The 25,795-nt window shown below is 45.8% G+C and overlaps 1 protein-coding gene across 2 annotated transcripts; it reads left to right on the top strand.

The window, feature by feature from the left end:
- Positions 1 to 1,104: 1,104 nt before the first annotated feature.
- On the top strand, positions 1,105 to 25,320 carry RILPL1 (Rab interacting lysosomal protein like 1). Of its 2 annotated transcripts, none has more exons than XM_030502492.1 (7): positions 1,105 to 2,534; positions 5,998 to 6,148; positions 11,389 to 11,507; positions 12,819 to 13,037; positions 15,494 to 15,666; positions 16,203 to 16,295; positions 22,901 to 25,320. In XM_030502492.1, exons 1-7 carry the CDS (start codon positions 2,238 to 2,240, stop codon positions 23,043 to 23,045), a joined length of 1,197 nt encoding a protein of 398 aa, XP_030358352.1. In that variant the 5' UTR covers positions 1,105 to 2,237; the 3' UTR covers positions 23,046 to 25,320. The 2 variants fall into 2 exon arrangements, with proteins under 2 accessions (XP_030358352.1, XP_030358353.1); XM_030502493.1 differs by lacking the exon at positions 22,901 to 25,320 and adding an exon at positions 20,372 to 22,206.
- The last annotated feature ends 475 nt before the right edge of the window (positions 25,321 to 25,795 follow it).

The raw sequence follows: 25,795 nt of genomic DNA, 5'->3' as shown, positions 1-25,795 counted from the left end.
AAAGACTAAAGCACAATCTGGCTTTCTAGTGCAATATTTATGCGCTTGGGTTTGCCAAGTGAGCGCCAGTTGTTGTGCTCCTGGTTATAATACTCAGACGTTGTGTTTGTGTGACAAATGTAATCCAAGTACTCGATTAACATAAGTGAATTTGCTCGTCTCAAGCTGCTGGTTCCGATTTGCAGAGCTGGCTGTGCCAGTGCGGGCTCGGGGTGTGGAAAGGAAAGATGTTGGCGAGAGGAAGGTGAACTTGAGGAGCTGCAGGTCACATACATGAGTGGCAAGAGACCTCTCCTGCTGAGGCACTGAAAACTTCCATGGTTTTCAGTGAGTTTGGATCAAGCCAACCTTGAATCTGCTGCTTCCCATAGCATGAACTGCTGTACTGGTTTTTCATCTGTCTCAGCAGTGATTTTAGTCTTCCCACTAGCACGTTCTCCAAATCATTACTTTTCCCCTCTACAGACATTTATACATAAAACAGGAACTCGTTTATACTGAGTTCTGGTAGCATGAACTCTTTCTCTCATCTCTAACTTGGACAAAAGGATGATTTCACAGCGTATCTGTCCCCTGAGGTGCTGAGAGTGTTCTCCAAATGTTCTGCTCATGCTGCTGCCCCTTCCCATAAGTGTTGTTTGCCAGGGAGGGATGACTGTTACAGGGAAGGATGGGCTGTTACTCATCCTACTGCTCCCCCTAGAACTTTGTACAATATCCTGCAGCAACAAATTTTGGCAATAAACTTCATGAAGGACGTGTAGATATATTTTCACAGGCTGTCACTGATTATTATTATTATAAGTTAGGCAACTGAACGTCAAACGCAGATGTTTGGAGGCTGGTTTGTTACCCTGGCTGCCCAGCTCCAGGAATGTGAGCACTTGGCAGTATGGGAGGAAGACTGAAGTTTTGTAACCTGTGACCGAAGACGTTGAGTGTTGCCTGAAAAAGTTTGCCTGAGTGTCACAGTGTTGCATTTCATGTCATTCATATCTCCCATTCTCTTGCATTGGCATTTTTCCCTCCCTTCTGTGAAAAATAGAGAATGAATGCTGCATTCGCAACACACAGAACATATCAATCATTCAAAGCTTGGCTTTTCTACTCCAGTTTTATTTCTTCTGACTAGTTCTTATTCATAGTATCTTGTCCAAACTATAATGCGTTATTTCTACACTGCATGCAGCAAGTGGCAGGATTGGAACCTACGATTATTTCAGGGCACATTTAATGCATCCATAATGGCTCATCTGGAGCTCCTCGTACTAAACACCATGAGAACATTTAAGAATGCACAGTCACACCTGAAGGAAAAATACTGAAAAACGTAACCAGAAAAATACGGTTTGGTTTAGTTTAAATTCCCCCATAAGTGGATCCATGCCCACAAACTACCTGTACGTATAAAATCTCCACTGATGGTGTGCACAGGCATAAGGACTATGTTACTGTGCTCTTGCAGAGTGAGGGCCTAAAAGCCCCAAGCACTTGTGTGTGAGACCCTTGCTGTCCTGCAGAATGACTTCTTCCTCCACGACGTTAGCCCGCAGCCGCCTGTTTGCCTTCCTCCTCTTTTGGAGCTGGGACCATCTTCCCCGCTCCTGTCCTGGCAGCTTTGAGCACCGATGCTGCACTTGCCCTTGGGTGCCATGGAACCACAGACATTCCATTGCAGCCCTGTGAGCCCGCTTCAGGGATGGCTACCATCGATCCCCACTCCTCGATGACTTCTGTCCCCGTCAAACGCGCGGTTGTCATCCCGCACGATGGAGCCCTGCGCACAAGCGGTCGGTACCACGACTCATCCCGCCGCTGACGGAGCTCAGCACAGGCAGCACCCACAGAGCAGCGACTTTCAGCCCGGCTCCTCCCCTCGGGAACCCCCGCGGGCACCGCACACCCCGCAGCCCGGCGAGGCACGGCGGTGGCCGCGGGCATGCGCGGGGCCTCCCCCGGCCCGGCCCGGCCCGCCCGGTGCCTGCCATTGGCCCCGAGCGGCGGGGCGGTGGTGGCGGGGAGGCCGCGCCCGCCCGCCCTCCGTCCCTCCCGCCGCCGCTCCCCTCCCGCCGCCCGGCCAAGTTTAAACACCCCCCTCCCGCCGCCGCCGGGCCAGCCCGAGTTCGCGGGAGTTACGCGGGGCCGCGGCCCGGGTGCGGGGTTCGGCTGCCGGGGGGTGCCCCGCGAAGAGGACGCCCCGCCGCTGCCTATGAGGGTGCCGCGGGGCCGGGCGAGCCATGGACGGCGGCGGCGGGGTGCCGCCCGCCCTGGAGAAGAACGCGGCGGAGCTGACGGTCATGGACGTCTACGACATCGCCTCGGCCGTGGGGCAGGAGTTTGAGCGGGTGATCGATCAACACGGCTGCGAGGCCATCGCCCGCCTCATGCCCAAGGTGGTGCGGGTGCTGGAGATCCTGGAGGTGCTGGTGAGCCGCAACCACATCAACCCCGAGATGGAGGAGCTGCGCCTGGAGCTCGACCGCCTGCGCCTGGAGAGGATGGACCGCATCGAGAAGGAGCGGAAGCACCAGAAGGTGCGGGCTGAGGCGGGGACAGGGTCGGGCAGGGCTGCCCCCGCCTGCCGCAGCCGGGCCCCGGCCCCGCCGCCGTTCCCCTCCCCGCGCAGCCGCTGGGGAAAACAAAGCGGGCGGCTGGTGCGGGCCGGGATGCGCGGAGCCGGTGGGAGCAGGCGGGGCACGCAGTGGGTACGGCCGGGGCAGGCTCACGGCTCTGCGTGGATGCTGCCTTAGCGTCTCTGAGGGTTTGGGTGTGTTGTTGTTTTCCTTCCCTCCTGCAAGTTTCCTTCCTCCTTCCCTTTCTCCACCCTTTTCCCAGCCTCTGCGTTTCCTTCCCCTTGAGTCTCCCCGATTAGGACTCCTGCTCCATCCCCCGCTCCTGATGAGAGGATAGTGCTGCTTCCTGCTAGGCCAGGAAAAGTCACTGACCATGATACACTTTTCCTAGAGCTGTGAATGATTTAGCAGTCTAGTTTTCCTGGCACACTCATGGGGTAGGCAAATCATAGGAGAGAGATGGAGGACCGAGTGATTTCAGGGCATCATTAGAGCTGAAGAGTAGGGAAGAGCACTCTCCCACATTCCTGCGCCATCCTCTGATGGATTTTGTGCCATGGCTTGATCTGGAGCGGTCACAGTGTTCCCTGACCCTATTCCCATGAAAGCCCAAGCCCAAGATCATTTCCCATATCTTGTTACCCTCATGCGGTAGGACAGCATGAGCTGCCTCACTTACAGCAGGAAAGTGGCAGATCTACTCTTTAAACCGTCCGGATAACTGATTTAAAGAAGTGGTTGTAGTCACTGACTGCGGTAGCTCATCACTTCTGCCTCGTGCCATTCCTGCTTGCACACACAGATTCGGAATAAAGAGGAGATAGAGAATTGCTGAAGAGAGACCTCAAACTTCGAAAGTTGGCTTTAACTTAAGCCAAGTTTTATATGTTTTAAAAAGAGCCAGCTGGGGGACTTTCACTTAGCATATGGGAAATCCAGGATAATTCCTGCAACGTTTTGCAGAGGAAGTCTCAGGGTAGTGTCTCTGAAAAAGGTGGTAGAAGATCTTTAACGTATAAAGCCCTGGTAATTCTCCAGAGTATAAAGCAGGAAGGTCTTGCAAAGCAAGTAGTTGTACCAAATCTGCCTTTGCCCTCCTGATGGATCTGACTTGGAGGCAAGTGGATGGTCTGTTGTGCTGGTCCCTTACTGTGTCTGGAGCCAGTTCAGCTCTTCCCGAGCCCTACCTGCCAGAAGGTTTTCTGAAGGCACATCACCTCTGGGAAGATCTCTCCACTGATTTCACAGAGACCGCAGTATTGCCAGTCAGCAGGAATTCTTTACCTCAGACATTTACAGAATGCTGCATGGTGAAGTGGATACCAAACTGGGCCCAGTGTCATTGTACAAGCTGATGTTCTGTGTAGATGCTTCTGAAGTTCATTTACGTGTTTAAAAGTTTCCTGAACATGTCAGCTGCATAACGCTGTGCTTGCCAGCTTCAGCTGATCTCCCTGCCAGTTATCCACCTCTACTCTGCCAGCTTCTCTGACAGCCATGAAACAGCTCAAAGAGGGTTTAGACAATCCAGATGAAACTTTGGTGGCAACATATTTTAACAGGGAAGATCAAGTTCATGATACATAGGTATTTTTTTAATCAAGCTGATTCTCAGTGCACTAAGTCCCCATAGAACAGTGGTGTCACATCATCTGTGTTCCAGTGTGAGGGTCTGAAGACTAACTCTTTCGCAGGGCAGGTACTGGTAAGCAGAAAAAGCCAGAGACTAAGAAGTAGCTGTGACCCAAAAGTCATCCAGACAAGCTTTTAGTTGTCCTTGCAGGCATCAGTTTATGAGATTTTAGCACTTTTTAACATTACTTGTAAATCTGCTTTGCCTATAACACTGGCTTAGCACTGTCTGGAGTTTCCTGAGCTGTCTGGCACCTACTGGCCCATAGATCTGCTGCTTCTACTAATGACAGTTGAGAAGTGAATTTCTGCTCCAATTCGTGGGCTCTTCAATAGCAATAAACAGGAAAGCTTGCCCAGGCACACTGTGGTATGGCTGTGTGTTTACACTGCAGCCACACATAAGCAGTGTAAGTTTAGCTACTTTGGGTTTCTGTGTTGGTTCTATTTTGGTTTTATCAGAATGCTCATAACTGATGAATGTGCTGTTTTCTTAGCTGAAGTAGGTCACTGCGTTATTCTAGCTATAGAGTTGTAATAGGCAGCAGCACTGTAAACAGCTATTTGGCAATATACATTTCCTTACGGATTGGCTTTTGTTTTCTGAAGATAAAGAGTTTCAAGTAAAATAGAGGTTTTCTTCTTGATAATCCAGGTTACAGCACATACAGTGCTACAGTGTTTTCTGCAAAACTCTTAATTAGCGTTATAAAATGACAGCAATGCAGTAATAAATGCCAGAACAAAATGGCATTTGGACCCAAAAGTCATTAGGAACATGATTTCCCATTATCAGAGCATACATCCAGAGCATAAAGCTACCCTTTAATCTCTCAGCAGAGCTTATTTTAGCTGAGAGCTGTGCCTGGCAGGGTTGTTGTCTGCATGTGTTTTGTTGTTAGGTAGGAGAGGACATGCTGGCTGGATGCACAAGTCAGCAAGTGACTCAGCCTGGCTCCAGTGATCTGCGTGCAGCTTTTGTGTTTGAAGCACACACATGAAAATGGAGCAGAGAATGCCCCTCACTGCACAAGCATGATTTATGGCAAAGGCTTTTGGAACAAGTAAAAGCTCTAAACACAACCCTTTTTCCTTGAGGACTTTATACTTTTTGTCCTAATTTGACCTTTACAGGGATTGGTGACAGCTGCTCTTGACACACAGTGTCCTGACACATGGGAGCTGTTTTGACTGGTCTCACTGCTGCTAACACAGATGCCACTCAAGACATTCCATGTAGCACAATTTACATAAGAAGCAGCAGTTTTGTGTTTATGATGTGGCCTGGGAGGTCTGGGTTTGCTGCTCTGTATCACGCACTCATTATCTTACACTTGTGTTTCATAACACAGCGTTAGACTAGAGATGCAGCTCTTTCAAAAGGAGCAGCACTGGCTCTCCTGGGCTGCGCTGTGTGATGTTTCTGGGGCATTTATAACAGCTTTTGTGCTGCTTCATGGGAGGCAGGAGGTAGTTGTTGCTCACATTCAGTTATCTTGTCTAACACAGCAGTCCCCTTAGCCTGGCCCTCACAGCAAAATGGGGCATAAGAAACCATCCTCTGGGTAATGTGCACGTCAAAAACGTTTGCATGAGGAACTGTCTCCTCATGTGTGGATGCCTTGATGCTGGCATTAGAAAAACAGATGTCTTCTAAGAAATTCTAGTCTCATTTAACTGTTTTCTGTAAGAATCACAGGAAGATTGTGACTAGTTTCATCTGTAAATAGTCGAGATGAAGACTCTTCACGTGTTTAAAAGTATAAATGTGTTGTCCTGGTCTACCCTTTAGGAATTAGAACTGGTGGAGGATGTCTGGAGAGGGGAGGCGCAGGACCTTCTTACCCAAATTGCACAGCTGCAGGAGGAGAATAAACAACTGATGACAAACTTGTCTCACAAAGACATTAATTTCACAGAAGAGGAATTTCAGAAGCATGAAGGCAAGTCTGGTACTTCAAATTCAGTACTTGCTTTTGTTATAAAAAGCAATACTTGATCAGAATATTTTGACTGGATATTCTGGCTGTTTTCCTATAGATTAATGCAGGTCTGGGTTTGGGGGGTTTGTTTGGGTTTTTTGGTTTGGGGTTTTGGGTTTTTTTTTACCTAATAGAAGATCTCTAAACATGATGACCCTGAAGACATGATAAGAGGTGGAAATAGGAGGGAGAGAAAAGGCTGAACAACAACTTGTTTGGCAGAGGAGCATCTCTGAAAGTAAAGTCTAGCTTCAATACTTAGTCTATCACTTCTTTGTTTCTTTTTAGCTTACCCTTTGCAAAAACCATTCTTAAGCCCTCTTTGTGTTTTCTAATACAAATGGAATAATCCATTCAGCAATGTTTATTTCACACCATTATGCACAAATATATAAGTGCAACTGTTGATCTATGCAGGGTAACTGTTTGTAAAGCAGCAAATCAAGATTTCTTAGACTGAATTGTATCAGTCTCCCATAGGGAGATATTCTAGGAGAATTCTCCTATAATAGGAGTGATTGGTTTTATTTGGTTTACCTGCCTTTAGGGTTCCCTCAGTTGTTTGGTACTTATAGCAAATTTAGAGTAAGCGAAGAGATTTATAATCCAGGGAGTGGGTGGATCCAAAAGAGTTGAAACAGCCACTTTGTGGGCAACTTCTTTCTTGAGGCAGAATGAAGTTCCAGATACATGATTCTGTCTTGAAAGTACAGGTAGAGTTCACTGCAGCAACTAAAACAACTGCCATCCTCAGCTCCCCCCAGGTCAGCAAACAGCTCTTTCTGAAGAGCAGGGGCTCAGATGTCTGTTTGCTCCACTGTTCATAGCACCTAATTTGAGGCTGCCAGACACCAAGTCCATTTCATGATACTTTGCTGGGATTTAAGCTGAGGAGTGGTGCAGGTTTGGGGATGAGGCAGCCCTGAGCTGAGAGATGAGGCAGACAGCTGAGAATGGTAACAGCAAAGCATGCCTGTGATGGTGAGTCACTGTAGAGGGGGGTGGCTTTCTGAACTGTGTGTGCATGGACAGGACTCTGGTGCATTGCTTCAAGCCACAGCTCCACTTTCAGTAGGTTCTGATGGTCAGTAAAGTCCTGGTTCCCTCCAAAGGGCAGCACCCTGTGTGTAGTGTGAAAGCCACTGGCTGGGCTGGAAACCAGAGCACACAGCTGAGCCATTGCAGCTCTCCAGTAAAGTGTTAGGAACAAAGGGACATCCTTGTCCAGACACCAGAGGCTGGGATTAAATGGGATTGCTACAGGTGGATAAACCCTGTCCAGCACTGCAGAAGCTGCCTTTGCTTTCTCCCAGAGGCTGAGCACTTGCCCTGGGGAGGAGTATAATGGAATCTTCAAAAAGCTACAATTCTTAAACCTCTCAAAATCTCCACTTTTTTTTAAACCAAATGCAACACTTTGAATTTAGGAGTCAGTTAATGACACAGGGAGAGCTCAGCATCAGCCTTACAAACTCCAGGCAGCATTTCAGAAGGGCAGCATTGAGTCACAGAGCACGAAGACTGACATCTCATTATAAAGAACCAGCTTCCCCTTTGGTTTCTCTTTGGGTTTTTCCCTTCCAGTGGGGATCTAACTCATTGCAGCTCATGTGCTTGTATTTAAATATAGCCATACCCTCCACATCCAGCTAGCCAAGCAAATGCCAGGCATGCTCTTCATGTTATTTTTACTGTCTACCCAAGTATGATAACACAAACAAAACCTATAAACCCATTCCAGAGATCATGTTCTGGGTGCACTGATATTCTGTGGCCAAAATCATGAGTTTCAATCAAATCACATTAATTTATAGCAACGTCATCTTATTATTGGGGCCTGTTATATCAAACCCAACTGTTTTAGGCAATTTTGTCATTAATGAATGGAGATAGATTTGTCTCAAATGACTTGTTTGGATAATGTCAAAAGCAGCCACGCTGCCTTTTTCAGTCTCCATCATTTGATCTGATACATGTAGAGGCAGAGGCAGGCTTTCAAGCTAAATACTTTGTTAGCTGGACTAACTGTGACCAGACTCCAGTCTTCCTATCTCAGCATGATTTAGTATTGTGATCATGTCTCCCCTCAGTGGCTAGCCCCTGGGATTAACAGCTTGCTGCTTACTCACCAGACAGCTAAAGGAGTTATTTTTAGCACAGGCAACAGAGGCCAGTGATTGACTGTGCAAGACTTTGAGATCCAATCTTGTGAATTAATAGTCACATCAGAGTTCACAGAGCCTCACAGTAGCATAATGAGGGTGTTTAGGAGAGAGGCAGAGGCAATCCTATCTAAGCAGGAGTGTTCTGCACTGAGCACAGCAGGGTTTGTGTGAAAGCATGTGTGGCAGAATACAGAATACACAGGTGGGGTGAAAGATGAGTCTGCAACCTCCATGAATGCTGCTCCTCCCAAGCTCAAACTGATGGTGCTGACTGATTGGAATATCCTAGTAAAATGCCACAAGCAAACTTGACCCAAAGTGTGCCAAACAGGACAAGCAGGCTGCTGTTCCACCGCAGCGAGGAGAGCTGCTGTCTCAGGCTGGCTGTGGCAATGCAGACAGGCAGCAGGATGTCAGCACTTGGGTGAACCTCTTGTGCTGGGCTGCTGAGGAACCTACAACTCCCTTTTAAAAGTGGAGGCAAGCTTCTATTCTGAGTATTTAGGTAATGGTACAGTGCCACAGGCCCTGAGTGGCACTTTGGCGTGTTGTGATAGATGTGACACAACAGTAAATGGGTCTCTAAACATAAAGGATGTTGTTTTTCTTTCTTATTTTATTCTTTTACCTTTTCTTCCCCACCAGCTGCTTTCCTTTTCTTGCTTGAACAATGCTGAGATCACAGCACTGCACAGGAAGCTGCTCATAGGATATGCCATGGGAAGCCAGCTGGGTGTGCCATTTCAGATCTTGCAGTTACTAGAGTTTGAATCATTGAGAGATAATGACTTTACATTTAGGGCACTTAGTGATTTCCCTCGCTCTTCGCCAGTGCCTGAGCAAATGGAAGAAGATGTGACTGATTCACAAACACTTCCCACCTTTCCTTTCCTCTCTTCTTGAAATAAAACTGATAATGTAGTGATCCGTGCACACAATTGAAGTCTTTTAGGTTCACCAAATGTTAGGGAGAAAAATGAGCACAGTGGGAGGAAAAGCAGTCAGCACTGAAATGGTACTTTATGCTTTAAATAGCACCTGCTCTCTAGAGATCTCAAAACATCTCACAAGTACTAATGAATATAGCTGCACTCACTATTCCTAGCTCCTGCTGGGGTGAAACCACCGGTCTAAAGTTTCACTGCAGTCCTTCTGTACTTTCAAGGCAAAGTTTTAGGGTCTTTCTTTGTTTTTTAATACAGCTGATGTTTTAGGCCCCAGCAGAGGGTGGATCCAGGAGCCTGTAGTGAGATTTGTGTATTCAGTGATGTACGAGACTTGTGTTGTGATAGGAGAGCGTGGGTCTTCTAGAAGAGTTGAGTAGCAGAGTCAGTGCCTACTTGTCCTCCCTGGTGGGTATGAGCTGCTACCACAGGGAAGAATTAAAATTACCCTGCAAAGAACTAGAACCTGGAGCAGAGAAGTGATAAGGACAAGGGTCCAGAACCAGAGCACTCAAACTTACCTCTGAATTGAAGGAGATGAGAATGTAACACTAGAACGTGAACAGCATGTTACACTCAGCTCTTTGCTGGGGTTTGAGAGGAACACGTCTTCTGAACTGAATTCCCAGCCAGCCATGATCTCCAGGCCTCTTCCCAGCAGAGTGGTTCCCTGTTCTCTGCTCTACCATAGCTCTGGTCCTTCAGCAGTGAAGGATCGGAGCTGCTGTTCCCCTGTTTGCAGTGCTGTGCTTTTTATGCCTGCATGGCAACCCACAGCTGCTGCAGGAGTGCACGTCCACCACAGGGTTCCTCCCTTTCTCTCTCCTTCTCTCAGGTTTGTCTTGCTCTACTGTCTTATCCATCAGTTCAAGCTGTAGGTGATCTGTAAGCTGGAGTTCCTCAAGGCATGCAGCCTACATTCTCTTTGGGAGCAACTTTTGGTATCTCTGATGAAGGGAAGAAAACATAACCAGAAAGTCTGAGCTGATGCTAGAAAGCAGAGGCTTGACTGGCTGGATACATTTGATGTGTATGCAGCATATTTCTGATGTGGGAACTGCTTTATTATATTAAAAAGAAAGTGGCTTTCCCCCTCTGAATTGTCACCACTCGCAGTTCGTAAAGGGAGGAAGCTGAGGACCCATGTAACTAACTACTTTGCCAAAGGTAATAGAACCAGACAGCAGCAGACCCTGTATTTGAGCTCCTGTTTGGGCTGGACTTGGGCCAGAGCAGCCACACACTGCCCTGGTCACAGGCTTCCATCTTCAAGCCATCCTATGGGATGTTGTGCTACGTGATTTTATGTGATAGTTTAGGACCATCAAACTGCATGTCTGTGCAGTTATCAGGAAAGGTCAGGGCAGTAGATTTATCATCTCACCAAGTTAAATCATCTCTGGTTTTGCTCTGAGGAGCCCATCACTGCAGTGCCAGCCCCCAATTATCTATAGCAAATAATAGAAGAATGCAATAGGGTTGCACAATATGAGGAGAAAATGTGTGACCATAATTCACATTAAATGTCTGCTCTAGATTCAGGGGGGAGGTACCCTCTGAAGGTCCTGCTTCATCTCCCTTTCACCCAACACAGAACTGGGTTTAACACGAAATCATTCTAGTCCAGCGCTCCTCAGCTGGTGTGGATCCAGGTGCAATCCACTACAGGGACATGTTGGTTAAGTCTTGCTGAGGACCCAGACCATCTTTTTTACCCCATCAGGGTCCTGGCCAGCTGATTCTACAGATTATCCCACAATAACCAAGCTCCTTGGGGATAGTGCAAACACTGATTTAAAACTGCAGAGGCACCAAGATGTAGCAGTGTCACTCCACTGTTATAAATACTTCTGAGGACTGTCAGTTCCTTTTTTAAGGAGTTCCTGTGCAGTGGCTTTATGGAGTGGATTGTGTCATCTATGTTCCCTGTTACCCTTGAAGTAACCCTTAAAGCATCTTCCAACAGCATCTCTGTAATTCTACCAGCAGGCAACTTCCAGAGGCTTTACCTAAATATTCCTCACTATTGTTCTCAGTCTCAACAGCTCCTCATTGTCCTTAGGGTTTTTTTCTGTGTTCTTTTTTTAACCAGGAATGTCAGAGAGAGAGCGGCAAGTCATGAAGAAGCTGAAGGAAGTGGTAGATAAACAGAGGGATGAAATCAGAGCAAAGGACCGAGAACTCGGACTTAAAAATGAGGATGTAGAGGCTGTAAGTGGCTCTGAGTCTTCCTATTTCTCTTCTTTCTCACCCATACTTCCATAGCCTGGTCTTAGTTTTAAATTAATGTAGGATTTGGAAGCAATGCCAGATGATTAGTCCAGTGACTGAAGTGTCCAGCATAACTGTGGAGTGTCCAAAACCATTAGGCAGCCTTCAGTGCAGGCACACACCCTCTGCTGTGTCCAGAAGGACCAGTCCCACTTGAAAGTGACTGGAAACCAGTGTAACAAGAGAGGAAGATGGGGGAAGGACAGGTGGTTTTGTTTGTTTCCTTAAAGCCCTCATAGCTCTCCCTGTCTGTGGGAACAGGACAGGTAACCTACTCTGGCTTCCTGAATGTCCCTCTGCTTTGGCAGTGCAAACTTCCTCAGCACCCCGGCATCCCTGCTGAGGTGAGTGAGCTGCTGTATGTTTTACACATACTCTCTGCAGAGTTTTGCAGCTTGGCTCCACACACACACTCCCACACCAGGGCTGCAATGTGGATTACCTCTTTGCACAGGAAGGGAGAGGAGGAAGGGCCTGGGCCCAGCCCAGGTCACTTACTTTGGCCAGAAGGTCACTGAGAGAGGATGGGTGTCCCTGGGGACCACAGCGCAAGAGATCCGGCTTTAGTCTTGATGAATCACAGACTCCACTGTGACACTGGGAATTACATGGTGTCTTGGCTCTTTCTGTGTCAGGAGGAATGACCTCCTTACCCATATTTTGCTTCCCATCCTCATGCTGCTTCATCTCCTGAGGCCATGGGACTTCTCTGTGCTACTGAGAGCCAGACCTACACGATCTCTGCTCCAGCCAAGTGCCTCTGGCAAGTGCTGTGGCCCTTCAAATTGGTGCTGTCCAAGCAGTGCCTCACAGGTCACAGCCTGCCTTACAAGAGAGCCTAAGAGCAAAAAGCAAAGTTTGAGTACAAAGTTCTCAAAGTATACTATATATTGAATATAAGGATTCCTCTGTCTTGTCTTTCTTCTACTCTGGGTTAAGATTTGATTCAGAATCCCATAATCCCTGAACTTTGCTCTTTTGAAAGATATTTATCAGAAGTGATGGATTTGCTTTTAGCTGGAGAATTCCCCATGCTGGGGGAAAATGCCTCTTTACTTTAGAAACCAGTTAAGTTTTGGCAACTGCAACTGTAATAGATAATTAGATACTAAAGAAAAATGGGAGTAAGGAGGGGGAAGAATTTTCCAGATGAAATTCAACAGGAACCCACTAGTTTTTCTTTACCATGATGTTTGGGACTTGGCCATCATGACTGAATGGATGCTGACTTACTGCATCAATGTTCTGCAGCTTCAGCAGCAACAGAACAGGTTAATGAAAATCAACCACGACCTGCGGCACCGCATCACTGTTGTTGAGGCTCAGGGGAAGGCGCTGATCGAGCAGAAGGTGGAGTTAGAAGCTTATCTGCAAACCAAGGAGCAGGAGATGGGCAACCTGCGAGCAGAGCTGGGGAGACTGAGAGAAAAACTGCAGGGTGAGGACAGCCAGAATGGGGAGGAAATAAAGGTAAGAAGCACTTTAAATCACTTTGTAAACAGCCTTTATAAAAGGTTTGGACTTCATCCCAAGTATCTCTTTGGATAAATGTGATTGATACACATCAGAGGCAATGGTGGGACTTGAGGACAGCATCTTGTGTTCAGGTGTGACATACAGAGAGCAGGAAAGGCCCTGTTAGGTGGATGATGACCCAGTAGAACAGACCCTTCCTTCCTGAAGGAGGGAATGGGTCTCACAGAAGACAGTGGGATGTCTGCATTAGACAGCAGCTCTCCCCTTAGACTTGGTACCCATCGTACAGCCTTGGGAGTGCAGCCTTTGGGTCATGCATGAGGCTGCAGAATTCACCAGCTATCAGAACAAATCATTGCTTCAAAAGAGAGTGTTCTATTAAAAACATGAATCAATCCCAAATCACTGGAGCATCAGCTGTTAGTTTGTATTGAAGGCAGACAGTGGTTTACTAGGGCTGTATTGGTATGTTTGGCCTCATTTTGTTTGTACACATCAACCCTTTCCCCCAAAGGAAAACAAACCTATCCCTTAAACAGTCTATCTTCTGCTATTCCAGAAGATAAGCAGCTGACAAGTAGCTTAAGCTTTGCTGAGAATACAAATATGTGAGTTCTGTGGGGTCCCAGAGGAGCAGTGCACTGTGGTGGTGGTGGCATGTGAACCACAGTAGGAAAGAAACGGTGTCAAAAGCAGCCCCAGAGACAATGCAGAACCTGCACACTTGGTCCTCGCAGTGCTTATGGCACTTTTGGGCTGTCAGAACTAAGCTGGTCTATTGCTACCAAATCAACATATAAATATTTGAAGGTATCTTTTAGAGGAACCAACTTTGGCCTTATTTCTGCTTTTGCTTCCTGTTAGAATTTGTGCAGTGAAGCGTTACTAGTGCAAATGTTCATGAAAAGCAGATGTTACTGCTTGGGCACTCAAGTGCTTGCAAGAACAGGCAAAGAGACAGATCTGCAAATTGATTTGGTGCTGAGGTCAGAGCAGTAGGAATGCAACTTAGAATCACAGAAAGGACCTTAACTATTCTTTATTCTAACTTGAGGGGAGCTTCCTGAGAAAAAGATGCATCTCTGATCTGTTGCATCCCTTCGTCCTCTTTATGGTTCCTATTACTTTTTCTTTGTGCATGTGACGCTACTTCTGTCTTAGTAAAGCAAATGTGCTGTATTTTCTTTTCCTAATGCTGCTCTTAGAAGAGCACAAAATAGGATAAGGGGTATCACGATATGAAAGAACTTAGAGGAGCACTATCATGCAGGCTGGATGCATTGGTGATTGCTCCAGTACCAAGCAGCACTGTACATGCCTGATAGACTGCAGCAGTGACACATCCAGTTCACTTGTAGTAGGCAGGAATATACATTAAGAAGCAGAGACAAAGGCTGATAAGGTCCCCTGGTCCCCCCTGGAATGTGACAGCCAGTGTGGTGTTAACATGTCACTGCTGAATTGGGCTAGCACTGTATTAATAATGAAAAGGATTATTTCATTGCTGTTAATACAGCCAGGGCACCCAGCTTTGTATATGGGGCTGTGGAGCCTAGGCCTGGAGCCAGCAGGAGTGAAAGTGTCTTCAGTCTCTGAGAGAAAGGATGCATTCTTTACCTCTCTGTAACTCATCACTTCCATGGCAATGGCACCTCTTCTAATTAGAGCCATTCCCTGCTCTCTTTGCCAGGATGATGGTTAGACAGGCATTGCAGTGGCAAGCAGAAAGCTGGAATAGCTGCATGCTCTGGAATGGACATTGCTTCTTGGCTCAGTCAAGACATATGCACTGGCTACAGGCTGCTCAGTCTGTGCTGATTTGAGAAAAATCTAGCAAAAATAGCTTATTTGGGCAAAGGTGTGGGGCAACCTAAAAGAAGAGGCATCAGCTTAGACCCTAATCTCGAGGAGTGAAGAAGAGGAAAAGCGTTTGGGTAATTTCCTTTGCGCCTCGTTAGGTTGCATCGACCTTTATTGTAGTCTGTGTAAAGAAATGCATCTGGATGAATGGGGTGAATCAAACAAATGGACAAGTGCACATTGCTCTGCTGCTCTGTCTGCAGGACGAGGACTGCAATCCCTGCTGCAGAAATTGATACTGCACCAACTTTAGCCCAGCCAAGGTTAACCTGGAGTCATGTACCAATAGTAAAACCATTCCACAAACACATGAGCTTAAAAGAGAGAAGGATCAGGCTTACAAAAAATGGGCTCTGCTTAAGAATTTCAGTTCTTAGCTCCTCAGCTCACTGAGCTGTTCTTGCTGACAGTCTGTCAAAGGAAAAACAAAGTCCTTCTATGTTTGTTTCCTCTTAAAATTGCTGTGTTGCTCTTAAAAGAGGATTTAATAGTGCTGAAAGGAAGAAGTTGGGAACTAGACTGATAAATACTTACAGCTGCTCAGACATGCACTCGCATGGTGAATTTAAAGCCCACGTTTCACTTCCTAGGCAGAACCCAACAACGACGACTGCCTCTCCGAGTCAGAGAAGATGGCATTGGACTTAAAAGATCCAAATCGTCCAAGATTCACCTTGCAGGAGCTCCGGGATGTCCTTCATGAGAGGAATGAATTGAAATCTAAAGTGTTTTTACTTCAGGAGGAGCTTTTATACTACAAAAGGTAGGTTAGATCTCCTCTCCTGTTGCACGCTATACACAGAGGAGCCATAGGACAGGTCTAGAAACAATAAATGTGCTCTGAAATAGTCTCCAACAAGCTTGTATATCTACAAAGGCTTAAAAGTAGAGATTGCAAGTATATGGCTTTAGTTTGAATCTGGTTCTTCATAGTAGGAAAAACTATGTCCTTCCCTAATTCCCAGGTTTCCCTGAATCTTAGAATGATTACAAATATTTAATACTTTTGAACTGCAAAAATGAGGACAAGAATGGGTCTAAAATGGAAAATCTAGAACTTTTATTCAATGCATTCCTCTTCTCCCTCTCCTCATCACATGGGAAGACAATATTGAAGGGAGACCCAGTTCTAGGTGCTGTCCCTTGGTTGATGGAAACATCTCCCACTGATTTCAATGAGTTTTGAACAGATCTTTTTGAATGTCTTCATCAACAGCACTACCTCAGACTTAATTTTAGAACTTTAAGTGCTTCCATGGCTTGGGAGGAGAACATTCATTGTGTTTTCTTTCTTTCAAGTGAGGAAACAGAAGAAGAAACAAGATCCCCTCAACCTACACCCATAATTCAGCCTAAACCCTCAACTCAGCCTGAATCTGGAATCAAACGACTGTAAGTAGCCTATTTTCTAAGGATACTGGGTATAATCTGCAAATACTGAATGTTTCTTATGGGTAGGTCAGTTTTAAAGAATTTAACAATGAAGATATCCACATCCCTAACGTATATGGGAGAGACACTGAGGGACCACATGATGAGTATCAAACAGCAGTCAGCTTTGGCCAAAACTTGCCTATTTCTAGGACAACTTTTGTCTTGGATTTTTTCCTGTGGCACCTTTTGCTCCTTAAGTGCAGACAGCAGTGGGGAGTCCAGCAGTGCTCCACGTGCTTGTGTTTGCTGTGCTCAAGAAGCCCACTCCAGTTCTAATGCATCCTTCTTAAGTACACTCCTCAGGCTAACCGAAAGAGCCTGTTGCAGTGTTTTATTATAGCTGGTATCAACTGATGAGCTGTTAAACACAGACACTGATCTTCCTAGAGAATTTTCTTGTCTGGGCCACACAGTCATACTCCAAAGGGAAGTGCTACTAATTGTGGTCTTCTCCAGAGCACCGCTCAGCCTGTCCTGTGTGCCCAAAACTGAAGTCAGTCTGGAGCTCAGTGCAAGGATTGTAGGAACAAGGCTCCTGTTCAAGTGCAGGTCTCAGTTCCTTAACACACTGATCCTAAGGTGGTGGAGTGTCAGAAACCACTGGCCCCCACGTCCTGCTCGGAAGACGTGTGAACAGTGTTGTTCACAAGTAAAACCAGTGGCAGAACTGTGGCAGTTGGGTTTGCAGAACAAGGTTTCCTCAGAACCTCACTGTGCCTGTTTCCCTGTTGACCTAAGCCTTTAGACCCCAACTTGCACTATGTGTACAGCACAAAAACCTTTTTGTTTGCTGAACAAATTGGCTGCTGGAGAGGATTCCAACTTCCTTGGTTATAAGAACCTCACCTTCTTCTGGTGAAGTATTTAATATTGCTGCCCAAAACCTAAGCTTACTGTCAGAGGTGTGCACTTACTGCTATCAGTTATAAAATCAGTGTGTTAGCCAATCCATTTGTCTGGTGAAACTCATTCCTTGTACATTTATTTATTCCAAATTAAGTCTTGTGACCTTGCAGCAAGTCTTTGGGGTTTTTTTGGGACTGGAAGCTTAACTTTTTTAACTGCATAAACGATTTTTGGAACAGCCATTTGTTTCCACATAAAAAGCTCTTCCATCCTGTCCCCATGTCCATAACTTTCAGTCATCATTTAATAATAGCAGCAGCCCTGTGAGAGTAAGTTCCATTGGAAGATCTGCACTGATCCAAACCACTATAAAGTCAGGAGGGCACTTTTGATTATTGTCAGTAGACTTCAGCTTCTCTATTTGCTGAGAGAACCCTTCCTCTCACACGACTAGAAAACCACTTTGAGTTTGGATTTCAGTTTTCATCCTGCGACTGTGATGATGATAATACTTTATTTCATGAGATCTCCACTTTAAAGCTGCTCTTTTCTTTTAGATTTATTTTAGTACTTTTGAAAGCTTATCCCATTGAGGGGGGTGGCTGGTTTCAGCTGACACAGTTTGAGGTGATGGCAGTTTCCATGCTTGATGTATGAAGCAGAGGCAGCATAAAAATGTAAATAGCCATTGGAAGGCAGAGCACACACCGAGGAGGTGTTAGCTTTGACTCTGCCCTCTGCACACATGTGTGAGCAACACAGGGAGCCATGGCAGGAGGCACATAAGTGTCTTCAACCACTTATCTTTGTGCTTTCTTTCTCTTAGTGTATTTATTAGTGCAGACCTGCCCAGCATCAGGCCATTCAGTCAATGCACATTTTCAGACATCTGTCTAATCTTTCTGCTTCTCAGATTCTGGGTTAAATTCATAGAACTAAACCCACACACAATAAACCATAAAATCACGGTTTGGTCCCTTTCAGAAAACGCAAGAGTCCTTTTCTGCCAGGCAGTGGAAGCACGTACTGAGCCTGCTGTTAAGATGAAATTACTTTCTTTAGCTGTCATGCTCTGTCCCCCTGTCTGCTCTCTCTTCATTTAGCCATTATATTAAACAAGGGAAGATAAAACTACTTAAGTAACCTGAAGGATGGTGATAGTTTTCATATTTGTCTTATTCTTGCAGCCTGTCTGGATAGGATTTGTCTCGTGTGGGTTTCTTTTCTTTCCCCCTTCCTCCCTGTGTGTGTTGTCAACACTGTACTTGTAGGAGGGCTTTAAGAAGACAGGGAATTTCACTGCTGGAAAAACCCAAAGAACCCAAGTGTAGCATCTGTCCTGTTACACACCCCACCTGCAGTCCCTGCCTGCTGTGGGCTGTCTCCTGAGCTCCCTTCCCCTCTCCCAGTCTGGGTGCTGTCAGCCCCTCGCTATACAACTACCTGGGTAACACTGGCACGTAAACCCTCCTCACCTAATGATGTGATGAAAATCTGTAGTGCTGATAGCTGCACACAGAGTGCCTTTACAAATGAAAGCAGGGTTGATTTTCCCTCTGCTTCAGGCTTTTCCTCCTGATTAAACAAAAAGCTGAAGCACAAAAATAGGACACACTGATGCTGTCCTCTCCAGAGAAGTTTTATGCTTGCCTGGATAATGTGCCCCTTTTTTTCCTTCACCACACAGTATTTCAGGGAATGAGACATATGTACGTGTAGCCTGAGCCATCTATGGGGTGCTCAGGTGATTCTGAACTGTAGCCCCATAAAGGAAGGAAAACAGAAGCTACAGAAATCAGCATTTTAGAATAAACTCTGAGTTCTGATCTCAGACTGCTTGATTCTGCACTTGTCTCTGCCACATCACATGTCAGAGTTTTGATGAAATAATGCAACCAGGGGGCTTTATTGAGGAGGAAAAGTACAAGGATTAAAAATGCTCCTCTGTTTTGAGCAGAAAACGCCCTTTTGTTCTCCCTTTAAGGATACATGCTTGTTTGGCACTGATGTAATGCCCGAAACAGCCATAAGTTTTCTTCCTATTCTTGCAGTCTACAAAAGCTGATGTGTCTGTGTCATTTCTGCAGCTCACGGACCGTGCCACAACGTGTGAAAATAGAAGTCCTAGTTACTGCTAATGATACAAGAATGTTTGCTTGTTTGTGTTCATTTTCAATGTAAGAATAGCAGTTAAGAGGGGCTGTGTTGGGGAGAGCTGCGTTTGGTCACAAAATGTCTCTGGTGATTTCAACTTAATCTTTAATTGACATTAGTCCACAGTTCAAAAAAATATTTGGCACAAGGGAGAAGCTCTGAGGAGACTCCTTAGAAAAACAGAGGGTGTTCCAGGTATGGATGAAGGTGTGTTGGCAGGTTTGTGTGGGGCTGGCTGGGCGCAGAGCACCCCCCCCAGCGTGCTCTCAACCTTGAAGCTGCATGAGTTGTATAATGCATAGCAAAAGTGCTGAATGACAAAGAAACAGCCTTGCTGTGGTCAGCTAGAAAGTGTTCCTGCCAGAGTAGCTGCAAGGTTTCAATTAAGTACTTAGTTGCCTGCAGTTGGCATCTTTCTGCATGTGAAGCAATGGTGCAGGGTCTCTTGGAACGGATACACAGGCCCCTTAACCAAATAGCTGACACAGGAGGTTCCTTTAGTATTTCACCTGCAATCCTGGTTTTTAACTTGAAACTATCAAGTGTAACATTTGTAAAATGGTTAACTGTAATGCTGGTCCTGTCTAACCCTGTTTTCTGTGCAAATATCCAGTAGTCACAGCAGAGTCCTGTTTTGTATTTCTTAACATCCACCTTCATCCTTCATTTCATTATGTACGTGCCCGTTTGTCTCTTGGGCAGAACAATGTGCACTCTGCTCTGCATTGCTGGAGGTGGTAATACCTTGATGAAACCCAACCCAGATCGCAGGCTGCCTCACAACACAAAAGTGGTATCTTTTAGAAATTCAAAAGCAATTTAAATGGTTACAATGATTGCTTTTTCTAAATAAGAGTTTTTCACTGAGGAGAGCTGTCTTGGGTGATGCAGATCCACCTCTCCCTGTAACATGTCCTGTGTGGTAATTCAAAGTAACCCCGTGTATCATGTTTGCCTCTTTTCTTTTTAATGGAATGCTTTTTCTTTCCCTTGCTCCAGTCTTACCTCTTTTGTGTCTGTACTTTCCTGACCAGGATCTTTACAGCCATAATGCCCATGGTAGCAGCTGGATTGATTCCAGACGATCCCACATTGCAGCCAATAAGAAGACTTGTGTCCCTTGTAGGAATTGTTTTGTAATCCTGTTTGGTACTGTGGTTTCCTTTTGCATGACCCTGTGTTAACATGCGCTGCTGGTTGCATTCTCATCGGCTGCCTGTGGGATCACAGAAGAACAAAGTGCCAATCAGAATGACCAGTCAGTACCCAACTCATCGTAGTCCTCTCCATGCTAATCCCCAAGTACTGACATTTGATCACTTTTGCCTTAATGTTACCATGCTAAACCAATCATTACTCCTTAGGAAACTGCTGCACTATGTGACTTTTTAACCAGCATCTGTTAATTTTGCTTACTCAGCGTGTCTATTCACAATTCACACCACTGCTGTTTAAGAAACCCCTGTCACTCTAATGACTTGTTACAAATCAGTTTGTTAGATTTACAGAGTGTAATGGCTGGGATCTACATTAATTTCCAGTGTTAATTATAGGCTGTTGCTTCCATGTCTTTCTCTCTATGCACTGTATATTTTGTCTCTAATTATGTATTTCGGAACAGAGTTTACACTCCCAATAATCAATTCTATTATTCTATCCTTGGCTGTCTCTGGAAGATGTACTGATAGCTGTTAACACAAAGTCTCTCTGCATTAGAGCTGCTGCTTTAGTGATCTTTATATTTACAGCAGCAACACAGTGTTTAAATTCCCTTCCTCTCCACACAGACATGCTTTTTCCAAACATCCTCCGTGAGAGTTTTCCAGGCATAATAACAATTTTTATTCTTTCAGAAGGGATTATAAAGGCCTAACCCTTCTGCTTCCTGCAGAGATTTTACAAGCATGTTTTTCTCTGACTCAATTTCATGATAAAGTGAAAAATTGAACTTTGACATTAGAAACTTACTGCATAAATACAGCAGTCCTTTGTGTGGACTTCACGATAGCAAGGCTGACCAGGCAGGACCAGACACGCTCAGCAGAAAGCCTCAGTGACCCCACACTTCCTTTATCAGCTGGAATTGGATCTGGCCCTGAAAAGACATAGCATATGTGTGTGAATTTATGGGCTCCTGTAATGAAGGTGGTAGAAAAGGATGAGGCTAATTAAGTGCAAAAGACTTGTTTTACTATTAAGGCTGCAGATTTGAAGCCAGGAAATGTAGAAGTTCAGGTCCTGCTAGCAATGTTAGTTATCTGGCATTGCACTTGTGTAGCTTTTTATATTGCTTTCTAGTCAAAACATAATTATTCTTAATATTCTGGATATTGCCATGCTTCCCTGCATGCATGAGAGGGTATTTTTTCAGGAAAGCTGCCTTAAACCTCACCTGACACTCAAATGCAGCCTCCTCTGTGCCTAGAGACATTGAAGGCAGAGCTCCCTGGTCTGTACAAGGCAGCTTGGATGGTCAGATCGTGGTGCTGAGGGGAGGCTCAGGGTGTGCAGGTGCAGGAAGGATGCTGAGGCTGGGGCCAGCTTTATACCCTGACAAATATTCCACTACCTGGCAAAGCTGAGTTTATATTTGCAGAGTTTCTTGCAGAGGCATTTAGCAGTTCCTGTGTCGTTCACAACTGTGTTTGCTGGGTACTGTGCAACCCAAACAATATTTACCTCCTTAAATGCCCTGTTAAACCCAAAGGGTTTGCAGCCAATTCAAACCTTTGCTAGCTGGGACCACAACTTCTGCATTTCTCAGCAGACCTAAACACCACACTAACACCTCTGGTACTGAACTCATGACAAACATTGAATTTGCCTGGTCGAGTAACTTCATCCTTTACAAATAAACTGATACTAAGGATTTTTCAGCTGTATTTTTGTAGCTGTGTTGTCAGCTGGCAGTTTGTTGTTGTATTAAATGGCTGTTGGTTCATGTACGTCATTCTCTTAGAGCACCCAAGCTGTGTGAGAGGAAATGACGTGCACACTCGTGTGCATTTGTTCAGAGCCTTCATCCTGCAAACTCTGGTGCACACACGTGCATTTACTCATTGGGGTTTGCAGGGATCGAGTCTATGCATCAGAATCTGTACACTTGGAAACAAAAAGTGGAGGCTTTATTTTCTTATCTTATGAACTTCCCTGCTGACATCCTTAAAAACATTACCTATTTCTGCTGTCTGGTAAATTATCCAGATTTAATGCCAAAGATACCACTTTATTTTTGCCAAGAAACTAACCTGTATTGTGTTGCTTCTTTATCTCAGGGCTGGGGAAGGGGGAATATACTTTTAAAATGATACCTGCATCTTGTAGAGTCAACAGCATTTAGAGCTTACTTGAAGCTTCCATAGCCAAACTGCTTGAGATTGCAATGACTTCATCTCTAATAACATTCTGACATGCACTCCATCAGGCTTCACTGCCTTGAGTTTTGCAGATGCAAACAGATTTTCTGCTCTGTTTTGTTGTGCTGTGTATCGTGGCGGGTATTTGAAGTGGTTTCAAGGTGGTAAACAGTGTTCTTTCTTTTCCCACCCCTCCCTCCCTGGAAGGTTTAGTTTCTTCTATCGGGATAAGAAACGTATGCAGGCATCACAGAAAAATGTCCACTTCCAGGATACTTTTGGAGAATGGTCAAATTCCCATAAAGATGACTCCTACACTGAGCAAGGACAAGAAGCCCTGCAGCACCTGTGACTAAAGCCTTGAGGTGTTCAGTTTACCACAGTAGATCTCGACACTCTAGTAACAAGAAGCTTCCGTAACCAAAATCTGGCAGCTCATCACTTTCATTTGCCTTGTGCACCTCAGCGGTTGTGTTTCAGATGGACTCTTCGAGAGGGGACTCCTCACTCTTTGCTTGGTGACTGCTGGAAACAGAATCCAAGCTTTGTAGTGAACAGTCGCTGATGCCCTGGGACACCGAAGCTTCTAGACGACTTGTTTTGTGCTGAGTAACAAGTCTATGGTCTTGGTCATGCATTAACTACAGTAACACAAGCTTCTTTAAACCAAAAAAAGGACCTGTGCCATTATTAGAGGTTGTTTGCAGTGTACAATATCTAGTGGCAAAGACTCTTTTACCCTGTTTGTTAACACTATTGGTTGTTTGCTTTTTATTTCGGTAAGAATTCTTTCAAGAGGGATACCCAGCTGCCACTCTCCACAGCAGGTCATGGTGCTGCTGTGTCCTGTCACGTTCAGCTGATATCTGCATTCTGCAGAGGAACCACTTGGAAATCCACCCACCACAAATAGATAAACTGGAGTAGCCTTGAGAGGGACAGTGCGTGTACATTTCCCTGCTGCTTATAGTGCCTAAAGCATGAAGAAACCAATGTAGGTGAGCGTGCCTTGCGTTTTGCCATGAGGTCTGCAGTAGTAATGGAAAACAAATCGCTTACAAGGAGGAATTCTAACACTTGAATTCTTTCCTTCTTACCAGGGACTTCCCCCTAGAGGAGCAGGCAGCTGCTGTCAAGGAATTAGATCTCTCACAGACAGGTTTTTAATGAAGTCACACTCCACTTCTCTCTGTAGATAAGATTGCCTAACTTGAAAGACACCCTCAGCGAGCTGACACGAGCTATTTTAACTGACTTAGGCATGACCCCAGCTCAAAGTGCTTTCTCTAACTAATCTCAACACTACTTCTGTATGTGCAGGCTGCTCTGCTGGTGGTGGCTGATGGCTGGGTAACCTGTGGTTACAGGGCCTTAACTTGCCAGTAAAATCCCAGCACAGCTGAACTGCCGGGAGGTGGGATTTAGATCCGCTTTGCAACTGAGCTTGTGGGACCCTTGGTTCTCAGTGAGGTTGTACTTAGAAAAACCAGGACACTACAGCCCTCTGCACTGTAACTGTTGTGTACAGCTGGGTGTTAGTGCTCACCCTGCCTCTGCACTGCACTCCATGAAGGAACCCAACCAGGCAGGAGCGGGTGAGCACGTCCATGGCTGTGTGTGAGGGAGGTGCTGGGGTCATTCTGTGCCCTTGGCTGTCTGCTGGAGCACGTGCTGCTGGTGAGGAGTTGGCTGTAGGCAACTTCTGCCCATGTAGCTTAGTGTGAGGGGTTTCACCCCCAGCAACTACATCTGCTCTGTAAAGAGCCTCTTCTCAGGAGCGGCACTAACATCAGGAGACAGTGCTCAGGCTGGAGTAAAGCTCCAGCTACTCCAGGTACTGACTGTAGGAGGCAGTCCCAAAGGACTCCAAGATGAGAGTGAGACAGGGTTTAGCACAGGCCACTTGTTTTTAACACAGGGTCATCCAAGACTCTGGATTCTTCAGTGTGTGTGAGCAGGAAGCGGTTCTTAACCCATCTGGAGTGAAGCTGTGCCAGGAAACCACCCTTTGCAAGAGTGGGCTGAATGCTGCTCTGCTCCTGAGTAACCCTGCTTCATTTTGAACAGGGGCCTTCCCCATGTTTAGGTGAAGTGTCTCCTGTGCCACTCTGGTGTGGCCGGGGATGTGTGGCCTTAATATGAAAGACATCTGCATCTGAAACAGTGCTGGTAGCATCTCATGCTAGGATTAGGCAGATAAGCTTTTGCCTGGTTATGTTTTGGTAACATATCTTAAGCTTTATGCTTGCAGCAACGTGTATCCATAAAACAGCAGCACTTCCTCCCTTGTGTGAAAAGCATTTCTTAAGTGGGGGGGGAAATGCCTTTATTTAATGATACTTAAGTTGCTCAGATCTTGATTTCACTTCCATATTAGAGAAAAAAAACAACACTACAATTATATCAGGCAGTTAAATACTGAATGATTCCCATCGAGCCTCTCCCTAGCATAGTTTACAGTCTTTTGGCACATTTAGAATAGATGCAGTAATCAGAAACACTGCAAGAATGCAGCAGACACATGGCCTGAATAAGCACACTTCTGCAATCAGCTGAGAGCAGTGAGCTGGGGTCACAGAAACACACGGACTGAACTGGTGTCCCAGCACCTCGGCTGGTGCATTACAGAGGACAACTCCCAGCCTCCTGCACGTAAAGCTCGCCCCATACACCACAGCACTGCTGCCACCTCAAACCTGCAGCCAGTTTCCAACAGCAGCGCTGAGCAGTGCAACCTTCCCCCACTCATCTCTAGCCCGTTACCTCAGAATCTAAAATCAGCTGCTCCTGACCTGCCGCCGTTACCCACGTCGCTCCTCGGCCTCACGTCTGAAATGCTGAGTTTACACACTCCAAGTGCCATCGGAAAGGATGGCGCGTAGGGAAGAGGATGTAAAGATTTCGGGCTCTGCCATGTTTTGTTTCTCGATATTCAAGTAAAATCTGCTTTTAGAGGAGGGGCCAGGCCCTGTCAGGTGAGAGGTGCAGCAATCCTGTCTGCAGCGTGCAGGATCACTGACGGTTTTGGGTTGGTTTTTGGTTTTTTGTTTTGGTTTTTTTTGGTTGGGCAGTAAATCATTTTAACAGTTTAATAAATATTTC

Source organism: Strigops habroptila, chromosome 11 (genome assembly GCF_004027225.2).
Source record: "Strigops habroptila isolate Jane chromosome 11, bStrHab1.2.pri, whole genome shotgun sequence".
Lineage (NCBI taxonomy): Eukaryota > Metazoa > Chordata > Aves > Psittaciformes > Psittacidae > Strigops > Strigops habroptila.
The sequence above is the reverse complement of the archived record's forward strand: the minus strand, read 5'-3'. Positions and strand labels throughout refer to the sequence as shown.